The 25384-nt window shown below is 42.1% G+C and overlaps 1 protein-coding gene across 1 annotated transcript; it reads left to right on the top strand.

The window, feature by feature from the left end:
• The first annotated feature begins 9137 nt into the window (after window positions 1-9137).
• On the top strand, window positions 9138-25018 carry LOC110901667 (DNA-binding protein HU homolog). The gene is made up of 2 exons (XM_022148476.1): window positions 9138-9442; window positions 24730-25018. The coding sequence occupies exons 1-2, from the start codon at window positions 9138-9140 to the stop codon at window positions 25016-25018; spliced, it is 594 nt and encodes a 197-aa protein (XP_022004168.1).
• Window positions 25019-25384: the final 366 nt, after the last annotated feature.

Here is a 25384-nt window from a genome sequence, read left to right as displayed (position 1 = left end):
TGGATAGGCTTGAAAAAGTCTGTGGCCGCCCATGTAGCAAAGTGCTTGACTTGTGCTCAAGTCAAAGCCGAGCACCAAAAGCCGTCCGGCTTGCTACAACAGCCTGAGCTTCCCGAGTGGAAGTGGGAATGCGTAACTATGGACTTCATAACCAAGTTACCCAAAACCAGGAAAGGAAACGATACAATATGGGTCATAGTCGATAGGCTGACTAAATCAGCTCATTTTCTACCCATCAAGGATACGTATAGCTCCGATATGTTAGCCCAACTTTATGTTGATAAGATTGTAGCCTTACACGGCATACCTGTGTCTATTATCTCCGACATGGATACTAGATACACGTCTCATTTCTGGAAGAGTTTCCAGCAATCTTTGGGCACGCGTTTGAACTTCAGTACAGCTTACCATCCACAGACGGACGGTCAGAGTGAGCGTACTATCCAAACGCTAGAAGACATGCTTCGTGCATGTGCAATCGATTTAGGCGGTAACTGGGATAAGAATCTACCCCTGATCGAATTCTTCTACAATAATAGCTACCACACCAGCATAAAGGTTGCGCCTTTCGAGGCATTATACGGTAGGAAATGTAGATCGCCTGTTTGTTGGGCGGAAGTAGGAGAGGTCCAATTATCGGGACCAGAGATAGTTTTCCAGACAACGGACAAGATTGTCCAGATCCGGGAACGTCTCAAGGCTGCCCGCGATAGGCAGAAAAGCTACGCTGATCCAAAACGTAAGGATCTTCACTTCGAAGTAGGTGAAAAGGTGTTGCTTAAAGTATCGCCCTGGAAAGGGGTGATGCGTTTCGGCAAGAAAGGCAAACTGAGTCCGAGATACATAGGACCTTTTGAGGTCATTGAACGTGTCGGATCAGTTGCCTACAAGTTGAACTTGCCTGAAGAGCTCAATGGAATTCACAACGTGTTCCACATCTGCAATCTCAAAAAGTGCTTCGCCGATGAATCATTGGTGATTCCACACACAGATGTGCATATAGATGAGAGCTTAAAGTTAGTAGAAAAACCTTTGTCGATTGAAGATCGACAGGTGAAAAAGCTTCGAAGAAAGCACGTACCGATTGTAAAAGTCAAACGGGATGCTCGGAGAGGTCCCGAATACACGTGGGAAGTCGAAGACACAATGAAAGAAAAATACCCCTATTTATTTGAGTAAATCTCGGGTCGAGATTTATTTTAAGGGGGTGAGGATGTAACACCTCGAATTTTTGTGTCCAATAATGTGTTAGCACGTGTCATTGGTTTACACGTGGCATTGATATTAAATAAAGGACTAATATTGACAAACCTTGAAAATATATAAATTCGAGGGTTATAAATGTCAAACAAGGGTAAATATACTGTATAGTAACCCTAAATGGTGCTTGTACCTTCAAACGAATAAATTATGGATCGTAAGGGAGCGAAACGCGGAGGAAGTGAGAGATTACAAGCTACAGGGGTTAACTGTGTCAACATGTTTAATTATACATCTGAGTGACCCTTTAACGCTCCCGAGGCTTCGTAACAGTATTATACGCTCACAGGAACATATTGTATAAATTCCGCGAAGTTCCGTTTTAAAACGAGAAAGTTATAATCGAATTCGTATAAGAAGGGTTAAAAGCGTCAATAATGAAAGTTAAGGCTTTCTGAATAATTAATAAACTAACCGGGGACTTAACAACGCGGGTAAATAACACGAGGTCCTTAGTCGTAATTAACCGAGGGCCAAACCGCAAAGTTACCCCTTCAAACCCGAAAGGTCAGGTTAATAATTACGAAAGATTTCGTTATTAATTACCAGGATTTCGTAATGATTATAAAAGATTTTAAAAATCTGAAAAACAGGCCCCTCGCGACCCGCGTGATGTTTTGGCCTAAGTTGAGGCGGGCCGCGAGCCACCTCTTTTACTCGCCTGATATTTAAATCTCAGGCGACCCGCATTAAACATGCATGGAACTCCCATGCGGGCCGCGTGAGACGCCCAGATGCAGAATGTTTGGACAGACTTGCCTTTTGAGCTTGTGAACGATCAAAACATCAATTAATGAAGCATGAGCGCCCCCTACTCGACCCATAGCACTTAGGGACACCTGCCCATCATCCATACTCAGTTGTAGAATGAGTTGTGATGATCTAAAGGCCTTTTGAACACTATAAATAGCCACATTGTGAGCATATGTTCACCACACCTCAAACACACTTATCTGATCATTCCAAGAGCTCTAAAGTGTTCCTCTGTGTTCTTAAGTCTTGCCTTAAACTTCTGTAAGTGGTCTAACCCTTTGTGGTTTCATATTTCCATAGTTATAGCTTGAAAGTCAATCCGTCGTAACTATCGGTTGACTTTGCGATAACTCACAGATGGTTCAGTCTTATGACGAATCAAAGATAGTTATGAGTTGGTATTTATGTGGGTAACAAACCCCTAAAAGGGTTCCCTCTGATCACCACTCTAACTATGTCAAATATCGAGTCAAACGCGCACTTAAAAAGTCAACAGAAAGTCGTTTTGCCATTTTGTACATAATCTGTAATGTATATGCTATGAAACCTGTTTTGACAATCATAAAACATGATAATAAGTATATAAACTTGTTTGCGCTCGTTTGAATCGACCGTTTGCTATATTGACCCGGTTCGGAGCCGAATGTCTCAAAAGTTTGACTTTTGCTTTGACTTCAGTTCTGACCCGTTTTAGTGAGGTATAGATATGCCTTAGGACTCTCTTAGGACCAGGTTACATGATGGTATAAACCTATGTGATCGGTTCATGAGTTATCCGAGTCTTTTGCACATTTCCGTTAATCGCCTAAAAGTTGACCGTAACGCCATTTTGAAAATAAAACGAGTATTTCGGACACGTGAACGGACCAGAACCTTGCTTATTAAATTATAAGCATGTCCTTAAAGTTTCACGTCAATCCGAGGTTTAGAATGAGAGTTATGCTAAATAGCGCAATTAAAGTAAACTTTTGTAATAAACGGCGCAATTAGCATAACGCCTATCTAAACCAAGATTTCGTCACCAAAACTTTTACCCACTGTATTAAAATAATATTTTGGGAATTTTAAAGATTTTTAATAATTTTTACCTCGCTCATAACCTGCGGTTATGGCTACGGTTCGGTAAATACCGAATATGCCCTTTTCGGCCAAAACTTGAGTTCTACATGGTCTTTTGACCCGATTCCAGTTGCTACTGATTTTAAATAATAAATAAAGTATTTTAGACTTTATAAACTGTTCGGGAAACTCAGTTTTCCTGTAGAACTCGAAAAGCCCTTTAAAAGTCTTTAAAATGACCGAAAAGCCCCTACGGGGCATAATATTAACTTAAACTCGTTACGGGCATCACGGGAGGTATCCTACTGATACCACAACCTCTTTAAGGCATATTGACTTAGGAAATAAGCGTAAGACTCTCATGGTAAACCGTTTCGCCTATTGCGCGCACGGTTCGGCTTATGAAACTAGTTTTCATAAATTAGCCGATACGGGTCAAATTATAATATTTGAACCCCAAAATCCAGAGTGTGAACCTTGAACCCATGTAAAACAAGTCTCTGAACTTGTTTGGGGCAGAATCACATTCCATTCTCGGTTTTCGCCTTTTCGCGCGATTAAACCATATTTATATTCCGGAACCAACCGGTCTAGGCCACGGCCAATATAAAGACCCGTTAGGATTCTAAGAGGTTAATTAAAACCTTCGTTCCAGATTAGGAGCCCAGTAAAAGCTATCGGTGATTTGATCAAATTAAGGAATAATACTTGCAAAGGTAAATACTTTAACTTATTTCCCCTATATGGGCTTGGGTTACGGTATGTTAATACCGCTTGATTGAGCATTATATTTTTCCATCGCTTAGGTGGTTAATTAAATAATATGATCGGCTCATTTAAACAGTTTTGTTTCTAAAAAGCCTTTGGGGGGTTTAATGACCGTTGTCCCGGATATCCTTGGCATCATTTTACGAAATGGCCACGACCATCGACATCCCGGTGTAGGCGTACACCCGGTATATATTGTCGACATTAAATTAAAAGACGTAGCCGTTGGTTTTTATACTACGGTTTTACGCAATGTGGTGTGTCTATAAATCTTTAACCCGGCACGACCCGGGCTACTGAACGCATAAAAGAACATGTAATACGTTCACAAGATTTTAATAATTTTCCCAAGTTATAAAAGAGTTTGTGCCTTGTGCATTCAAATCAATTTTAATAAACATTTTCAAATGTGTCAGTTGAATGTATTTACCAGTGTAAACTGACGTATTTTTCCCCAAAAAGATTAAGTGCAGGTACTATACGAAATTGGCTGGTATTAGCTTCCTAAGCATCACGAATAGTCTCGCAAACTCGATGCCGTATCTGAATGAACAATATTTTATTATTTTTGATCCGCTGTGGATACATTCGACTTCTGTAATACATTTGATATTACAACCAGAGGTTGAAATATATATTTATCTTTAAGCTTCCGCTGTGCATTTATATAATTGTGTGGTTTGACTATATTGTTGCCAACTACGTCACGGTAATCCCCCACCGGGCCCACCGGTGATACACGTGGAAATCGGGGTGTGACACTCCCGCACTTGGTATCTGGTATCCAGCTGATGGTAAAATTGAGCTTTCAGGTTTCTCATATAGTGACTTTGCTGGATGTAACAAGACAAGGAAGTCCACTTCAGGAGGGTGCCAATTCCTAGGCAGTTGTTTAGTGTCTTGGCAAAGCAAAAAGCAAGCAGCTGTTTCCACATCCACTGCTGAGGCAGAGTATATAGCTGCTGCAAGCTGTACAGCCCAACTGCTTTGGCTTCAAAATTAGCTGCTGGATTTTGGTATCACTGCCCTAAAGACACCACTCATGTTGGATAGTCAGGCAGCAGAAAATATCATTAAAAATCCAGTTTCCCACTCAACCACCAAACACATCGACATCAGACATCACTTTGTGAGGGATTGCTATGAAAAAGGTTTGATTTCTCTGCATCATGTTCCAACTAAGGATCAGTTGGCAGATGTGCTAACTAAAGCATTAGACACATCCACCTTTGAAAGCTTGATCTCTAGGATTGGCATGCTAAACATGGAATAACAGGCAAAATCCTGTTTTTCCCTGAATAAAAGCATTAAAATGTTTTCAGAAAATCAAAAATCCATCCTTAAAAATAGCTAAAAATGAAGTTTTCATTAAAATCCTTAAAAGTCTACCATAACCACTGCTTTGTTCAAAAGTCTGCTCTACTTCAAAAGCATGTCCACTGCTGAAAGTCAACCCCTGTTCTCCCATCTTCTTGATAAGCACTGTTGTTCAAAATCAGTGTTTTATCCACTGATGTGCTATCTACTGATAGTAAAAAATCACCCACTGCCTTCATTTGTTACCGTTGCAACCACTGATCCTCTTTCATCAGTGGTTTTAATAAAAGTATTGTCCTTCATTTTATTAGGGGTTGGCACGTGGACAGTACATAGTGGTCAGACCTTTTGTAACCGCTGCCACGTCAGCATTCACTTTTTCTCCATAAAACCCCTTTCAAAACCCCAAACATGGTTTTACTGTCGAATTGAATTCTTAAAAATTCCTTTAACAAAGCAGTTTTCATCTTATCTTCTCAAATTTCTTCACAACCAGCTTTGATCATCTTCTCAAAATGACAAAATCGAAGTCAACCGCAAAATCCACCTCAAAATCATCGTCAACACCCACTGAAATTCCACACAAACCTTCTCACAACATTTTGGGTCTTCTTACAAAACCCGGCACCACCGATGCTTTCGATTCCATCATTGATCTCATGTCTGCAACAAAGTACAAAACTTTGCTTACAGCAGATGCACCAATTTATCTGCAAACCCAAAGAGAGTTTTGGAAAAATTGTACCCTTGACAAACAAGGCAAAGATGTCATAGCCATTAACTCTACTTTACTGGGTAAAGCAGTCAAAATTACACCATAATCCTTCTCGGAAGTCTTTGAACTCAATGATCAGGAAGGTAAAAATTCTTTTCCCAAAAAATGAGTTAAAATTTGATTTCCTTGAAAGAGGGTATGCTGATCCAATGATGAAGAGGGATACCTTACAAAAAGGATATCTCCCTCCTGCAACAAGATTTTTATTTCATACCCTGTTATTGTGTGTTTCAAACAAAACCACCTCTTTCAATGAAATACCATTAAAGATTCAAAACCTGGGGTATGCTATTCTTAAAGAAGAAAATTTCAATTATTCTCAGGAAATCTTTAATGATTTGGGTAAAAATGTTGATAAAAAGTTATTCTTACTTTTTCCAAGATTTTTAAGTTATTATTTTGAAAAGAAATTTAGTAAGGATGATGCTTCTTCAATAAAACAAGGTAAATCTTTTCAAAAAAACATCTTAACTACTGAAACTTTTACAAGAATGTCAACACCTTGCAAAACACAAGCAGAGGTGCCTGAGCAGAATTTAGCAGTTACAGCTGCTCCTCAGGTATCTCCTGCTGAGCCCACTGCTCAAGGTGATCAAAGCAGCAAAACAACTGCTTTGAAACCCACACCTACTATCCACAAAAAGCCAAAACAAAAGAAAACTCAAAAACCCCCCCAAACCCACCAAAAAGGCAACTCTGGAGGATGAGATACCAGAGCAACTGCCAGTGACAGCACAAAAGTAACAAGAAACCACTGCTGCTACTTCCTCACAACAGTTGGTAGAAATATCTCAACCCATGACTGAAACTCCTCCTGCTTCTTCTCAAAAAGAACAGGTTGTACAAATACGGACACCACAATATGATGCTCTGGAATTACTTGCTTCCATCATCCACAGCCCAATGCCCGGGGCCATTTCTCTTTCTACACCCAACCTCACCTCCACAATTCCCTTACCAACTAAACTACTGTTGGATGCTATTGATTTGAACCAGGCACAAACCAGTCCTTCTCAATCACCTATCAATGAGAATATACCTCAACAACTGACTGGGCCTGATGTATCAATCATTGCTAACCCACCAACACAACCTGAGGAGGTTACACCCCTTGAGTTACAAGTAACTCTTGGTGATAGTCTAAGTGAAGCAGCCACTATAAGTGTTGAACCCACTGGTTTACACTTGGACAGTGGTTACATCAATAAGACTTCCTTGGAGGCAATTCCATATATAGCACCTCTGATAACCACTGGTGAGTTTGTTTTAACCACTGGTGCCATCAAAAGGTTATCAAGTGTTGAAGGAAGAAGTCCCCAGAACCAAGAAAAAGGGGCATCAGTGGATGATACTTGGAGTATACTCCCTGCATCAACCACTGTTACAACCACTGCTAGTGGGAAATCAGATGATCCCATTAAATTAGGTGATGGATTAAAGTACCTGGAGTTGACGGAACGAGTTGAAAAACTGGATACCTCTGTTGCAGAAATCAAAGAAATGCTGCAACAGTTATTGACAGTACAAAAGGTGCAATCCACTGTTGTTCCACCTCAAGCACCTGCTCCACCACAAGCACCTGCTGCAGATGAGTTATGGAACCTATTTCAACCTTTTCTCCAACAACAAAAACAAATGGCTGATCAGCAACATACAATACATGTACAAGAGCTGAGAAACACAATGGAGTCTAGGTTCAAGAACACACAAGCAGACATTAAGGCTATCAAGGCCCACATATTGAACACCACTGGCACCGCTCTTCCAACGGTTCTCTTCCTTGATCAATTACCCCCAGATAATGCCAAAAAGGGGGAGAAAATTCAGGAGTGGAAGAAGAAGGGAATAGATGATGGCCTTTTCATTGAACCAGAAAAAGATGCTATGACCAAAAAGATTCCCTTGCCAGATGGTAGCAAAAAGGTTGATGTTACCCAAAATGCACTTGATGAAGCTAAAGCAAGTGTAAAAAGGGACAGAGAGGCAAAGGACTTGTCCAGGTGGAATAAGGAGAAGAGAGCTTATATGGAGCTGAATGCGCAGGGTTGTTCTGAGTCAAAGGATGTTAAAAATCCTGAGCTGAAAAGAAATCCCACTAGAAAGTGACGGAACCCAAATCCATACCATCCAGACCCACAAAGCATACTCCAAAACCACCCTCCAAAAGCCCCCAACATCAATCTTCCACCAAAACAGTTGTTACAACACATGCTGTATCAACAACTGTTGATACTTCAGTGGTTCAACAACTGTCGGCCAAACACCTGCCATCTCTTCAAGACACACTACTTCAACACACACCACAACCACTACCTTACCACCATCACCACCAAAAACAACCTCACCACCATCACCTCCTGCCAAAAAGCAGAAAACATCAGATGTTACAACATCTGCTGTAATGGCAACAGTGGTTGAAACACTAGTTGTTTCAACAGCTGTTAGTCAATCACAAATCACCTCCACTCAAATCACAACCACTGATCCACCCAAAACATCATAAGTCTCTCCTCAACCAAAAAGGAGAAGACTAATTCTGAAAGATGATGATACTTTACCACCACCAAAATCCTCAAAATTTCTATCACTTGTTACAGTACCAAAACCTGTTCCTCTCTCATCAGCTCAGATTCAAAGGCCATTAGCTCCTGCAGGTGTTCAATTTCCTCTTGAGCTTTTAGCAGTCAGAGATGAAATCAAATCTTTTTACTATGAGGATGACCCTGCAAAAAGGAGACTACCATCTGTTAAAGGATATCCAAGGCCAAATAATATTGAAGAGTATTTGAAAGTCAAAGCCAAACAAGCAGAGGATATCTCTAAAAGAAATTCACAAGGGAATTTTGACAGAGAAATTCAACAGAACTATCAATTCTTGCTCACACAAGTCAGAACTTTGGAACAATTTGCAAAGAATGTGTGTCAGCAGATATCAAAGAAGGCCGATGAATCTCTAAGAAAAGACTACGTTGAAAACATCATGGCCCACAAGAAATACAAAGGAGAGAGATACATGTATAAAGACTGGACAATTCCTGAGCTGGAAAGTGAAGCAGCCAGGATTCAAGACATGATCAAGAACAAAGTCAAACATACTCCTCCAGAGTGGGCCAAGTTCAAAAAGAATGTACCTGATAAAAAGGTAGAGCTGAGGAGAATGAAATAGGAATTAATTGCTGCTGATTATGGGTCAGAAAATCAAGTGATGAGATGGAGAGAAGATAAAGTCAGGGCTACCTACAAAAGTTTGGAGAAGTTAAGGAAGACAGATCCTAGTGCTCCACAAAAGCCTGACTATCCTGAAGCAGAGGTTTTAAAACGACCACTAAAGCTGCAAATCAGGAGAGCAAATGCTCCAGCTGGTGCAGCCATCTTCAAAAGAAGGCAACAAAAACAGTTGGGTGCTGAAACAATACAAGAGTTAATGGCAGGAGATGACCTTGTGAAAGAGGGAATTAAAAAGATGATTGAAGAAACTCTTGGATTGAATCAACCTGCAAGTACTGCTCAGTCAGTCATCAATAGGACAGCATCACCAAACTCCTCAACTAACAAAAATCTCCCAAGAAACCCACCAGACTCAAAAGTACTAAAATGGAAAACTGAAAAATAGAACCAGGTACTGACAGTGATCAAGTCTAGTGGAGAAGTGAAGAAAATAACAAGCGAACAAGCACTTGGCCTAAGTCTTGAAGATTTGCAGGATCTCCTTGATCTTCTACTTAGCAGGGATGATGATGACACAGATGCCTTAGCCTTTGAGTTACAACTCAAAGGGCAAATAAGGGAATTGTTCATGAGGCAATAAAGATCTACCAATAATGAAGAGTTTTGGCATTATCTGTTCCAGGGGGAGATTGTTGGGATTGAACCCTATCAGAGGAACAGATAATTAAAGCCAAAACTGGATCAGAGCAGTGGATCTAGAATAAGCAGATGTTATGTACACAAGTCTCTCCCCTTAAAAGTGGTTTCAACATCTGCTTACCTCCAATCCTCTGATCATTACAACTGCTGACCTACAACTGCTGCTCAAAGTCAAAGACTGATGGAAGACTAAAGCTCTGCTGTTCAATCTACTGCTATGGGTCAAGCTCGGCTGGATATATCAAGTACTGCTAGTTCACATCAGTGGAAGGATGCAGCAGTAGTTTAGTTTATATTATGAAATGAAATGTACAACAGTAGTTTAGCATAGCAAAGTTTGTATAGGTCAGATGTTAGAGTTTGTTAGGAGGTTAGATGTCACTTTCATGGTGACGTCAGCTTAGATGCTTCAGTGGTTTGCTCGTGCCTATAAATAGAACAGTGTTCTATACTGTTCTATTAGCTCTTCACCATCTTTCTCCTGCATGAACAAATCACTGTGAGCTCAGGCTAAGGGGGAGTTTGTTACATACTTGCAATTGTAATTGAATCTTGTAATAAATTCAAGCACTCGGTTCAATGATAAACTTGTGTGTTGAAAGCAATTCTCCTGTTTGATTGTGTGCAAAGTTTGTTATCATTTATATTCCGCTGCATTTCTCATTCATCTTCATCTTAATTCAAACGTAAAACACAATCAATCCAAACTCAGATCCTAACAAATATGATAATTTCCCCATATCTTGAACAACAAAAGTGGTACTGAGACTATGAACCACTTTGTCAATGGAAGCAGAATCATTTCCAATGAGGATAATGTCATCCACATAAATAAACATGTACAACATCGTTTTATCGGCTAAATATACAAGGAGGAGTTAGCTTACGACCCTCTAAAACGAAGACCAATTAAGGGAGAGGACAGTTGATGAAACCACGCCCGGGAGCCTGCTTTAGTCCATAGAGGGACTTGTGAAGAAGGCACACATAATCTGATTTTTGTGGATCAACAAAACCGGGCAGTTGTTGTAGGTAAATGGTTTTCTTTGAGATCACCATGCAAGAAGGCATTTTGTACATCCAATTGTCGAAGAGACCACCCTCTCATAACAGTGACAAAACAAATCGAATAGTAGTAGCCTTGACAATCAGGCTAAATGTATCTAGATAATCCACACCCAGTTGTTGACAAAAACCAACAAGATGAGCCTTGTAATGCGTGATAGCTCCAATTTAATCTTGTTTCACGTTATATACCCATTTGCAATCCACTACATTTATGTTTGGACTACGCGGAATAAAAGACCATGTGTGGTTTCGAACAAGGGCTGAGTATTCATTAGCCATAGCTTTCCGTAGTGAGGATCTTTGTTGGCAAGGTCAAAGGACACAGGTTCGGTAACCGGTGAGAGGTTAGTATTATAGATAGAATGGTTGTAACGGTCAAGATGTTTTGGGTTGGGTCTTAGGTTGGAGGACGAGTGCGAGGGGTGAGGGGCCATGGTCGGAAGGAACATGTATATGTGAGTTGGGAGGAGTAAGAGGTTGTGGGATTGGGCTGGTTTAAGTGGAGGTGGATTGGGCCAAGGAAGGTGTGTGGGCGGAGGAGGGTGTGGGGGCTGGTGTGTGGGCCGAGGTGGGTGATTATGCTGATGTGTTGGGTTGGGTTGCGGGGTGTGGTATGAGGAGTAATAAGGAGAGCTTGGTGTGGGGCTTGGTTGGGATGAAGATCATGATGGCTGAAATGGGAAAGCTTGTTCGTTAAATCGAACATGACGAGCTACATAAATACATTCTGATTTGGGATCAAAGGACCTATTTCCGTGATGGGAGGTACTGTAACCGTGGAAAACACAAGGAATTGACCAAAAATACATTTTGTGGGATTTATAGACTCGAAGATCACCTGAAAAACCTAAAAAAGGAGTAATCGAGTTTGTGATGAAAAATATGTTCAAAGGGAGACATATGTGAGTTGGAACAAGAAGGAACCGACTAATGAGATAAACTACGGTGCCAAAAGCAAAGTGCCAGAACTTTTGTGAAACATGGGATTAGGCAAGTAAAATGAGCCCAGTTTTGACATCGTGTCATTGACGATGCTCACCAACACCATTTTGTTCACTCGTGTGTGGACAAGAAAGTCTGTGTATAATGTCATGTTCCAAGGGATAGTGCTCGAAATTCTCCTCCCCGTTCATTTGGATCGATTTAAGTTTGGTTTTAAATTGTCGCTCAGCCATTGTCATGAATTATTTAAAAGTGGCAAACACATCAGACTTAAGTTTTAAATGAAAGACCACATAAATTTAGAATAATGATCCACACATAATAGAAAGTAAATATGGCCATCATATGAAGAAATAGCTGTAGGGCCCATACATCATAAACAACTAAATCCAAAACATGTGAACTTTTATAATCTAATAAAGATAATGATAGTTTGGAAGATTTTCCCACGAAACAAGAATTACAAACAAAACTAGAATGTTTATTTGAAACAGGTAAATAGTACTTATAAAGCATTGAATTTAAAAGATGATGATGTGGGTGACCAATTCGTTGATGCCAAGTGTTGGACGAGGTATGAGTAGTGGAGAATGCAACTTTGGGAACATCCTGAATTCGAGGAGGACAAAATGAATAGAGATCATCATTACTGGGACCCGTGAGGAGGGTAGTGTGTGTAAACTTGATGTGTGTAAAATGCAACATATAAATCACATCAATTAAGGCATAAAACTAACCCTTTTTAAGTACTAATGTTGGAAAAAGAGTGTTTTTGTCTTCCTTTTGTATTTTCAGGATGAAATGAGCTCAAAATCACAAAAGAAGCAAAAAGACAACTAATTCTACCATAAATACAAGAAAAGGAACAAAAGTGGACTGCCCGGACCCTCAACGGCACCTCCCAAGGCAAAGGAGAAGAAACAGAGTCTGAACACGCCCCGTGTCCAGCGAACACGGGGGCGTGCCCAGGAAGCAGCAGAAAAGACAAACCAGTAGAAGCTTCCATTGCCCACCACGGGGCCGTGTCCAGCGAGCACGGGGGCGTGGTGAAAGTACAGCAGGCGCATTAATTGTAATTCGCAATTACAATTAATGAAGTGAGAGAATGTCAGACGGGCACGGGGCCGTGTCCAGCGGACACGGGGCCGTGTCCAGCCTTCTGTTCAGCCTATAAATAGAGGAGCTTGGGTTCATTCTCTCTCATCCCTTGGCACACCACCTCTCTCACACTTCATCCACCACCCACCACCACCATAACACCATCATCCACCACCATCATCCATTGTCCATCGTAGAGTGTGTGAGTCGTCTCGGGATCCAAGATTGATCGTAAGAGTTCTTGACAATCAAGGCCATGTTTGCCTAAGTCTCTTACATCACTTGGTGAAGACAAGTGTTTAGTATAATACTTTTTATTTTAATCTTTTGCACTTTTTATTTGGTTTTGTATTAATGACTTTAATAACTAGTTACTTATGTTGAAGGTGATCTTTCATTATCGTTTGTCCGTGGTGTCTTGGCATTATTTTACTGTCTATATAAAATAAAAGATTTTCACCATTCATATCTCCACGGTCTATATGGAGGTATGTTGGCTACCTGGTCGGGGGTTAAGGGAACGGTTTGGTAAGGGTCTTGCCCTTGTTCAGCGTTTAGAGGTCCTGCTTGGGACCTGGGTCAAATTTAGTAGGATCTCCTTCAATGCCCATAGGTATTGGATGGCGGGGATCCAAACTCTTTGACCCCCTCATAAGTTAACTACTATTAATACTATAACCCGGCTATTTAGGACTGTATCCCTGCTGACTCAGACTACTTAGCCGAGGGTAACGTCACCGCCAAAAGCGGGGCCTACCACAATTTGCATTAATAACTTAATTCATTATCTTTCAATAATCCGACCCTTTAGGATTGTATCCTTGCTGACTCGAACTACTGGGTTGAGGGTAACGTCGCCTTCAAAAGAGGGGCCTACTACAATAACTAAGATAATCTCTTAAACAAGTGCAAAAGTGCGAAAATAATCAAAGGTTATACTAATACACGTGTCGGATCCAAGTGATTCATCTTGTCTATCTGTTTTTATTTTATTTTTATTTTCAGCATTTAGTTAGTTTTTATTTTTCTTAGTTTAAAACATTTTTCTCACTTTTTGATCTGATTAGACGTTGAGGATAAACCGGTATTAAAAGCTCTTGTGTCCTTGGACGACCTCGGTATCTTACCAACACTATACTACGTCCACGATGGGTGCACTTGCCCATATGTGTGTTTAGTGTTAGTGAATATCGTGTTTTATAAATTTAAAACTTGGCTAGAAGTGTAAAAAGGGGCTTAAATACTCATAAAAAATATAACACACTTCACGCACATCAAAACTTGTCCTTCACAAAAAAGAAATTAGAGTGAAATTTAAGAACATGTTGGATCCGAGAGGGCTAGAGGAGGCTAGGGTGGGGTTAGTTACAGCTGTGAAGGCTTGGGCTTGGGGGCGGTGGGTATAGATTTTCGGACCATAAAAAATCATGGTCAGAAATCAAGGCATGTAATTCATTGAAGGCTGTAGGGAATTGTCGGGTGAGTAGGTTACCTTTGATACCATTGTACTCGTCTCATAACCAGCAACAACCAACATAACAAGGTCTTTTTCCTTGACAGGTTCACCATTGTTAGCCAGGACATCCGCGTACTCTTGTGCCCGTTCAATATAGGCTGATGATGTCTCATCACTTTTCATCTCAATTTTCAGCAATTGTTGGGAGTATATGCTTGTTCAAGAGCCAACTAAAGATCACGTGATGTGTTGGTGTGTTGAACGTGACCAAAGGCAGATTCAGAGATGGTTGAAAGGATGAGCATTTGAACATGCGCATCATTCGATAGCCATGTAGTCTGATTAGGATTAGGTTGTGTTGTGGTGCAGGTTGATCAGCGGATGGTGAGGCTGGTTGAATGGTGGCGAATGGACACGGGACGTCTGCATAGCCATACAAATTGTTTATAACTAAAATGGGTTGAAGAATGGCTTTCCAATACCCATAGTTTGTGGGAGAGAGTTTGAATGCAAATTTGTGGGAGTTGTGAGTAGTTTTGGTAGTGTCGGAAAAGGGCTAAAGAAGAGCCATGTTTTGATCCGAAAGGTTAAGGTGGTGGACGGCTGAGAGTTTCTGGAATGGGTTAGGGTGGGTGGTGGCTGATTAGGGTTACAGACTTTGATACCAAGTTAAACTTGGTAATTGTATTATGAATATTTTGATTAACACTGATGAATACAAGATATAAACAGATTACACATTTAGGGGGTGTTTGTTTTTTGTGAAAAGTACTTCCAAACCTCTTATGTCTGCCCCATGCAGACCACGTGCAGACGTTTGAGTCTGCAGCTTGTTTGTTTTTTTGAAGTGATTTCATTAAAAAGCATCTTCTAAACCTCTTCTTGGCACAGACCTGGCCTCACATCTTCGAGCCACTTCTACACCTCTTCTTTCAAAACATGTCACACCCCCATGATCCACACGCAGAGTACCACCGCTTGGAGGCGTGACATGACCAGGATCAAGCCATCAATCATATTGAACATAGCATAATATCAATAAGATAGTTCGCAAAACCCAATTCAATACAATTGATGTTCTAAACCAAACATAGTATCAATAGCAGAAGCGTAATAATGAAAATCCAAAGTATGTAAATGTAAACCCAAAGTAATGTTAAGTTTGATTGTTTAAACGTTTTAACATGACATCCACGATCCATGTTCCACAACGACCTGCTCCTTCCTAGTGCAAGCTCCATAAGTACCTAAGGTCCTGCAAGGCATGCAGCAGAGAGTCAACAACTAGTTGAGTGAGTTCACAGTTAATAGTTCAATAATAATATAGTGTGAGTAGTAGTATGTTCGTTCATTATGTCATGTATCGTATTAGTTCCCATCGCGGCCTCCCAGGCAGGTATGCGTAGATATTAGGGGATGTTTTTCCCAAGTGTTCTAGACTAGGTTTATTTGTATCGCGGCCTCCCAGGCAGGTGTGCGAAGATTAGTAAGTTTAGTTCGCGGCCTTCCTATGGCAGGTGTGCGAAGTCAGTCATAATATCGCGGCCAACCCTTGGCAGGTGTGCGAAGATCAGCTCAATAAGTGTTACTAGTCTAGTCGTATCTTATCGTTAGGCTCTACCATCTGAGTATACACAATAATTCATCAAATCCCATTCCCACCCGGGAACCCCATGCCTTGGCTGTGTGAACTCACCTTGGGTTTGCTCGGTATGCTAAGTATGTGCTCGAAGTAAATCAATCACGTCCTAAATACGTACGTATGCATAATCAGTTTATATCCAAGTTGTTCACGTATAGGTATGATCATAGAAGTACTAGTATGTAACCGTTATCACATAAGTCATGCACATCACTTAACAGCAGTTAGTTAATACAGTTAACTTCTAACAGAGTCTAACTAAGTTACTGTGCAGTTAACCAAGTTGACGAATCACAGGTTGGCGAAACACAATGTGTTTCGTCAACTACCCTTTTGACGACACAAGATTCTGTTTCGTTGACAACCCTTGGCGAAACACTTCCTCTATTTCGTCAAACCCCCCTTGGCGAATCAAATCCAGTTTCGTCAAACATTCTAATTCGTCAAACAATCTATCTCGTCAAACATTCTATTTCGTCAAGGCAGCAGTTACGTCAACACAAGTCAGTTACGGATTTAATCACAGAAACCCTAACTATCTAAAACAGCCGTCAAGAACATCCATCATGATCATCATCAATCAGTAATCATACACAAATCGTTCAACATATAACCACTTAATCATCATGTTACGATTCGTTATTCGTGTCTATCCCGAACCCTAGTTTAATAATTTAACAAAGTACGTTATCCGGTTCACATATGCTAGCCGATTCCATACACATCAATGACTAATGATTTAATCCACACTTGTTTACAAGATATCCCTAATACATCATGCAAACAATCCGAACAAAACATGATAGCCGATCAATACCATTCATAACCGATTCACAAGAACGTCATCAATCATACACACTTTATCATTGTCAACAATGACATAAACACACAAAACAATTTACGGAGCTAATCACACTAACCGGAATAGATGAAAGCAAGAACAGGATTGATCTAGAGGGCTTCAAGGTTGCCGTCACACTGAGAAAGCTCTAGGGTTTTCTTGTTTTGCCAAAACGTATCAAACATAGGTCTGAGTGTGTGTATATACGTGTTTTACCGTAATGGGCCCGTAGCTGGGCCTCAACGAATCTGGGCCGGCGAATCAAGTTCTATTTTGTCGAGACTGAGTTGGCGAAACAGGCTTGTTTCGTTGAGTGGTCCTTGGCGAATCACAACTCTGATTCGTCGAGTTGTGCTTGGCAAAACACACTTGTGTTTCGTCGGGTTGTTCAAGTGTTAACATTTTAAGTTTATCAACAGATTTCAAGTTATACAATCAAACACATAATCATGCAAATCACAAGACACTTTATTATATCACAACGTGTACATTACAAGTCAATCAAGTCAAACACTTAAACAGTCAAAGTCAACGTGCATTAAATGCGAAAGTGAAAGTCGAAAGTTCGAGTTGTCACATTATCCCCAACTTGAAAGAAATTTCGTCCCGGAATTTAGCATGCGTTTACTGAGGAAGCTAGGTAAGTTGTATCGTTCACTGGTTTTCCTGGGGTGTCACATCCTCCCCCCGTTGATCTGGAATTTCGTCCCGAAATTCCGTGGTAGTAGCTTCAGCCTCAGTAGTGGTTGCATTGGTTCCGAATAACTGGGGATACTTTTCTGTCATCTGGTCTTCGCGTTCCCAGGTGTACTCTGGGCCACGACGGGAGTTCCAACGAACTCGAACAAGAGGGATTCTCTTGTTTTTGAGGACCTTTACATCCCGCTCCGTGATTTCAACTGGCTCCTCGACGAACTGCAATCGCTCATCGATAGTGAGTTCCTTAAAAGGAACTATGAGGGTCTCATCTGACAGGCACTTCTTCAGATTCGACACGTGAAATACATTGTGAACTGTACCGATTTCAGCTGGTAGGTTTAGCTTGTAGGCCACTTTGCCTATTTTCTCAATGATTTCAAATGGTCCGACGTACCGCGGATTTAGTTTGCCCCGTTTGCCAAAACGTACCACACCCTTCCAGGGTGAGACTTTAAGTAAAACCCGGTCCCCGACCTGAAATTCCAACGGTTTCCTACGCTTATCCGCGTATGCTTTCTGACGGTCGCGTGCTGCCGCCATGCGTTGTCGTATCTGTGCAATCTTTTCTGTGGCGTCCACCACAATTTCTGGACCCGTGATCTGACTATCCCCCACCTCTGCCCAACAGAGAGGTGACCGGCATTTACGCCCGTACAACGCCTCGAATGGAGCGGCTTGTATGCTGGTGTGATAACTGTTATTGTATGAGAACTCCACCAAAGGGAGATGATTTTCCCAGCCGTTGCCGAAATCAATAACACATGCCCGAAGCATGTCTTCAAGAGTTTGGATCGTTCGCTCAGACTGCCCATCCGTCTGAGGGTGATACGCTGTGCTCATGTCTAACCGTAAGCCGAAAGATTTGTGCATCGCTTGCCATAGCTCTGACGTGAATCGTGCATCCCGATCCGAAATGATGGAGGTGGGCACCCCGTGCCTCGAAACAACTTCCTTAAGATAAACGTCTGCGAGAGTGGAGAACTTATCCGTTTCCTTTATAGCCAGGAAGTGTGCAGACTTGGTGAGTCGATCCACGATCACCCATATGGTATCATTCCCCCGCTGGGTTCTAGGTAGGCCTGTAACGAAATCCATGGAAATTTCTTCCCATTTCCATTGCGGTATCTTAGGTTGCTGCAGTAGGCCCGCTGGTTTCTGATACTCCACTTTGAGTTTTGCACATGTCAAACACTTGCCGACGTAAGTAGCGATGTGAGCTTTCATGCTAGGCCACCAGTATGTTGTTCTGATGTCATGGTACATTTTATCCGAACCTGGATGTACCGAGTAGCGATACTTGTGTGCTTCATCCATCACAAGTTCTCGTAAGCCGCCATAAAGTGGGACCCAAATACGCCCTGTTACATAGTAGGTGCCGTCTTCCTTTTGTTCCATTCGTTGCCTCGAGCCGCGTAAGGCTTCAGCCTTGACGTTTTCGGGTTTCAATGCTTCTATCTGAGCAGTTCGTATCTGTGCTGGAAGACTAGACTGAATGGTGAGTTGCAAAGCTCGTACACGTCTAGGTGTAGTATCTTTCCGACTGAGGGCATCAGCCACAACATTGGCCTTGCCTGGATGGTACTTGATGGCGCATTCGTAGTCGTTCAGAAGTTCAACCCATCTTCGCTGACGCATGTTCAGATCCTTTTGCTTAAGGATATGCTCGAGACTCCTGTGATCGGTGTAAATTGTGCACTTGGTACCGTACAGGTAGTGTCGCCATATCTTAAGTGCGAAAACAACATCTCCCAGCTCTAAATCGTGCGTCGTGTAGTTCCGTTCGTGAACCTTGAGTTGACGAGAAGCGTAAGCAATAACCTTATCCCGCTGCATCAATACACACCCAAGACCCTGTATCGACGTGTCACAATAAACCACAAAGTCGTCCGTGCCCTCTTGCAATGAGAGAATAGGTGCGCTGCAAAGCCTATCCTTTAGGTACTGAAAAGCGGTTTCCTGGGGACCTCCCCAACGGTAGGTGACACCCTTCTGTGTCAGTAGTGTAAGCGGCTGTGCGATCTTGGAGAAGTCTTTGATAAACCGTCTGTAGTAACCCGCCAAGCCCAAGAATTGGCGTATTTCCGTTGGTGTACGCGGTGCAGGCCAGTTCCTGATCGAATCTACCTTGGATGGATCGACATGAATCCCATCCCTGTTCACCACATGGCCTAAGAAGTGGACTTCACGAAGCCAGAAGTCGCATTTGGAAAACTTGGCGTACAATTGCTCCTTTCTAAGAAGTTCCAAGATCAATCGTAGGTGCTGTTCGTGCTCCTCTTGACTCTTGGAGTAAATCAAAATGTCGTCGATGAAGACAATCACAAACTTGTCTAAGTACGGCTTGCACACCCTGTTCATCAGATCCATAAATACGGCAGGCGCATTCGTTAACCCAAATGGCATGACAAGAAACTCGTAGTGACCGTAGCGAGTTCTAAATGCGGTTTTGGAGACGTCCTCATCCCGGACTCTCAGCTGATGATACCCTGACCTCAAGTCTATCTTGGAGTAGTAGCTCGACCCTTGCAGTTGGTTGAATAAGTCGTCTATACGCGGAAGAGGATAACGGTTCTTCACCGTCACCTTGTTCAGTTCACGGTAGTCGATGCACATCCTGAAAGTGCCATCCTTCTTTTTCACGAAAAGTACTGGAGCTCCCCAAGGCGATGAGCTTGGACGAATAAAGCCCTTTTCCAAGAGCTCTTGTAGCTGCTTCGACAGTTCTTCCAGTTCGGTTGGAGCTAAACGATACGGTGCGCGGGCTATTGGTGCTGCTCCAGGAGCTAACTCAATCTGGAATTCGACTTGGCGGTGAGGCGGTAAACCGGGTAAATCTTCAGGAAACACCTGAGGAAAGTCGCGTACAACTGGAATATCCTCCAGCTTCTTTTCCTTTGCTGATGCATCAGTGACAAGTGCCAGAATTGTAGTGTGCCCCTTTCGTAAACATTTCTGCGCCTTTAAGAAAGAGATGATGCCAACCACAGCACCACTCTTGTCGCCTTGAACTTCGAGAGGTTCTTGACTAGAGCGAGGAATACGAATGATCTTTTCCTTGCATAAAATCTCTGCGCGATGTTGGGATAACCAATCCATACCGATGACGACGTCGAAACTACCCAAAACTATGGGTATAAGATCAATCGTGAAGGTCTGACCAGCTAAAACGATGCTACAACCCTTGATTACATGTGCGGCTTCTACACTTTTACCATTTGCTAACTCTACGACATGTTTGGTGTTTAGGGGTGTTGGTGTACGTTTTAACAATTTACTCAATTTCAAGGACATATAACTTGTATCAGCACCCGAATCAAATAAGACAGTAACATAAATATCGTCGAGAAGAAACTTACCCATAACCACATTGGGATCATTCATTGCGTCGCCCCGACCCAGCACAAAAGCACGACCCCGAGCTTCATTGCCATTGTTGTTGTTGTTGTTTCCCCCGTTATTGTTGTTCCCGTTGCCCTGGTTATTGTTGTTGTTGCGATTCTGGTTCTGGTTCAATTGAGGGCAATCACGTTTGTAGTGGCCTTCAGCCCCACACTGGAAACATCCCCGGTTTCCACGCTGTGGCTGCTGCTGGTTCTGTGGAGCTGGCGGTGGGAGTTGCTGGTTCTGGTTTGCTGGCCGTGAGCTTCTACAATCCTTAGCCTCATGACCCATCTTGAGGCATCTTTGACAACGTTCCCTGCGACATCTTCCACTGTGGTGTTTGTTGCACCTGCTACACCATGGGTGAGTTCCCCGATATCCACTCTGCCCCTGACTGCCTGATGATTGCTGATTCGGACTCTGGTAGTTATTTGTCTTGCGCTGCTGTGCTTGGGACTGAACAGAAACTGATCCCTTGCTGGAATCCCCCTCCCATTTTCTCTTGTTGTCACTGGGAGTAGGAGAAGTAGTGACAGCAGTAGTGGTAGCACTGATGCGCTTTGGCAGCTTGTTCTGTTCCACTGCCTGATCGGTGAGTCGATGAGCAAGACGCTGAATGTCTTGGATGTTGTTGAGGTTAGCCGACGTCACGTGGCTCTGAATCTCTGGCGCAAGCCCCTTGAGATACAACTCAATGCGCTTAACTGGAGGGTCCACCATCGTTGGACACAAGATGGCCAGTTCGTTTGATCGTTTCGTGTAAGCCTCAATCTCTGACCCCGTCATCTTTAAGTGGTATAACTCATCCTCCAACTTGTGGATGTCGTCTCGCGTGCAGTATTCTCGTTTGATCAGTTCTTTGAAATCTTCCCAGGGTGTGGCGTTAGCAGCTGCCAACCCTAGGATCTGAACTTGCGCGTTCCACCAGGTTAGCGCAATCCCTTCCAACGTGCCAGTGGCGTACTTGACCCTGCGAGCCTCAGGGCATTCACACATCTCAAATACCGACTCGAGCTTTTCAAACCAATGGAAGAGTCCCACTGCCCCCTCGGTGCCACTGAAAGTGCTTGGACGACAGTCCATGAAGTTCTTGAATGTGCAGACAGGTTACGGAGCGTTTTGACCTATTGTGCATAGAATAGGACAATGTTAAATGCAAAGGTTGGTTTAAGTATGTAGGATTCAAAGATCCTAATGTGTATCCCATCCGCAGGGTATACTACCTGCTTGTGCAGCTGCAAGTGCCGCAGCTACTTGTTCGTTGATAAGAGCCGTCAACTGGGCTTGAGTCATGTTTACACGTCCAGACATGATCTTCATAGTAAAAGTAGCATAAGTGAGAAAAGTTCGCGAGTAGTGCGATGACAGAAGAGTGTAAGCACATAGGTATTCTCATGTAACGACGTATAGTAAGCAATGTAATCTAGCATACTATGAGCAAGGTTCTATGTAGTTCTAGCAAGCAGGTAATAAACATAAACCTTATTACCTAGGATGTTGAGTCTTGCACGTGGAGCGAAGCGTCGTTGTGGATCGTTGAGAGCACTGTTCTGGTTATAGTCTGGTTTTAATAAAAACATTTTTTTTCCATATTAAAACCAAGTTCTCTATAACCAATGGCTCTGATACCAATCTGTCACACCCCCAAAATCCACACGCGGAGTACCACCGCTTGGAGGCGTGACATAACCAGGATCAAGCCATCAATCATATTGAACATAGCATAATATCAATATGATAGTTTGCAAAACCCAATTCAATACAATTGATGTTCTAAACCAAACATAGTATCAATAGCGGAAGCGTAATAATGAAAATCCAAAGTATGTAAATGTAAACCCAAAGTAATGTTAAGTTTGATTGTTTAAACGTTTTAACATGACATCCACGATCCATGTTCCACAACGACCTGCTCCTTCCTAGTGCAAGCTCCATAAGTACCTAAGGTCCTGCAAGGCATGCAGCAGAGAGTCAACAACTAGTTGAGCGAGTTCACAGTTAATAGTTCAGTAATAATATAGTGTGAGTAGTAGTATGTTCGTTCATTATGTCATGTATCGTATTAGTTCCCATCGCGGCCTCCCAGGCAGGTATACGTAGATATTAGGGGATGTTTTTCCCAAGTGTTCTAGACTAGGTTTATTTGTATCGCGGCCTCCCAGGCAGGTGTGCGAAGATTAGTAAGTTTAGTTCGCGGCCTTCCTATGGCAGGTGTGCGAAGTCAGTCATAATATCGCGGCCAACCCTTGGCAGGTGTGCGAAGATCAGCTCAATAAGTGTTACTAGTCTAGTCGTATCTTATCGTTAGGCTCTACCATCTGAGTATACACAATAATTCATCAAATCCCATTCCCACCCGGGAACCCCATGCCTTGGCTGTGTGAACTCACCTTGGGTTTGCTCGGTATGCTAAGTATGTGCTCGAAGTAAATCAATCACGTCCTAAATACGTACGTATGCATAATCAGTTTATATCCAAGTTGTTCACGTATAGGTATGATCATAGAAGTACTAGTATGTAACCGTTATCACATAAGTCATGCACATCACTTAACAGCAGTTAGTTAATACAGTTAACTTCTAACAGAGTCTAACTAAGTTACTGTGCAGTTAACCAAGTTGACGAATCACAGGTTGGCGAAACACAATGTGTTTCGTCAACTACCCTTTTGACGAAACAAGATTCTGTTTCGTTGACAACCCTTGGCGAAACACTTCCTCTATTTCGTCAAACCCCCCTTGGCGAATCAAATCCAGTTTCGTCAAACATTCTAATTCGTCAAACAATCTATTTCGTCAAACATTCTATTTCGTCAAGGCAGCAGTTACGTCAACACAAGTCAGTTACGGATTTAATCACAGAAACCCTAACTATCTAAAACAGCCGTCAAGAACATCCATCATGATCATCATCAATCAGTAATCATACACAAATCGTTCAACATATAACCACTTAATCATCATGTTACGATTCGTTATTCGTGTCTATCCCGAACCCTAGTTTAATAATTTAACAAAGTACGTTATCCGGTTCACATATGCTAGCCGATTCCATACACATCAATGACTAATGATTTAATCCACACTTGTTTACAAGATATCCCTAATACATCATGCAAACAATCCGAACAAAATATGATAGCCGATCAATACCATTCATAACCGATTCACAAGAACGTCATCAATCATACACACTTTATCATTGTCAACAATGACATAAACACACAAAACCATTTACGGAGCTAATCACACTAACCGGAATAGATGAAAGCAAGAACGGGATTGATCTAGAGGGCTTCAAGGTTGCCGTCACACTGAGAAAGCTCTAGGGTTTTCTTGTTTTGCCAAAACGTATCAAACATAGGTCTGGGTGTGTGTATATACGTGTTTTACCGTAATGGGCCCGTAGCTGGGCCTCAACGAATCTGGGCCGGCGAATCAAGTTCTATTTCGTCGAGACTGAGTTGGCAAAACATGCTTGTTTCGTTGAGTGGTCCTTGGCGAATCACAACTCTGATTCGTCGAGTTGTGCTTGGCGAAACACACTTGTGTTTCGTCGGGTTGTTCAAGTGTTAACAGTTTAAGTTTATCAACAGATTTCAAGTTATACAATCAAACACATAATCATGCAAATCACAAGACACTTTATTATATCACAACGTGTACATTACAAGTCAATCAAGTCAAACACTTAAACAGTCAAAGTCAACGTGCATTAAATGCGAAAGTGAAAGTCGAAAGTTCGAGTTGTCACAAAACACATATAAAAAAACAAAACCCTAGACCTCTGCTCTTCTCCACAGCATAAACCAAAATACCAGCGCTGGTAAGAAGTCCACCACGGCAGCAAGAGCTACCGCCACCACCACCGGCGGGTGTAAGAAGGCTACTCCGGCGAAGAAGGTTGTTAAAGCTGTGAAAGCGACTCTGATGAAGAAGGCAAAGAAGATGACTCCGACGAAAGCCAAACAGCCAAAGTCGATCAGGTCACCGGCTGCTAAGAGGTCACCGGCTTCCGTCGCTTATCTTCCCCCATCAAGCACCACCGTCCGCCGCCGCCCCGCCACGACCGCACCACCTCCGGCGCCTTGAACCGCCTGTGCAGCCACGCTGTCTAACTTTACAGGTTTCTGTTTAATTTTATTTCTTGCTTAATTTTTGTATTGTTGATTTGTGGCTATAATTGCTTGTGGGGTTTATTTGAAAATTGACTATAAATTTTGTCTAGTTGATTCATATGTCAACTAGCGTTTTTTTTTTTCTATTTTAATCGCGGTTTTGAATCTGGTTGAACTTTGAAACTTGACTGTAATTTTTGTATAGTTTTCTATTTTAATCAGAGTTTTGAATCTGGTTTGCATAAGTTAAAAAACAAACAGTCTTCTTCTTGCAGACTGCAGAGGTTTGATCCACCTCTTCAGCTACAGATGTCTGCAGATGTGGTCCGCACACTGCAAT

Source organism: Helianthus annuus, chromosome 13 (assembly GCF_002127325.2).
Source record: "Helianthus annuus cultivar XRQ/B chromosome 13, HanXRQr2.0-SUNRISE, whole genome shotgun sequence".
Taxonomy (NCBI): domain Eukaryota; kingdom Viridiplantae; phylum Streptophyta; class Magnoliopsida; order Asterales; family Asteraceae; genus Helianthus; species Helianthus annuus.
This window is presented reverse-complemented; position numbering and strand designations above follow the sequence as displayed.

What these genes read in the sequence shown, in the direction of transcription:
- LOC110901667 (XM_022148476.1), top strand. Translation starts at nt 9,138, where the DNA reads ATGAGATGGAGAGAAGATAAAGTCAGGGCTACCTACAAAAGTTTGGAG. An exon ending in CAACCTGCAAGTACTGCTCA is followed by an intron (nt 9,443 to 24,729) that starts GTCAGTCATCAA and finishes TCTTCTCCACAG; the next exon opens with CATAAACCAAAATACCAGCG.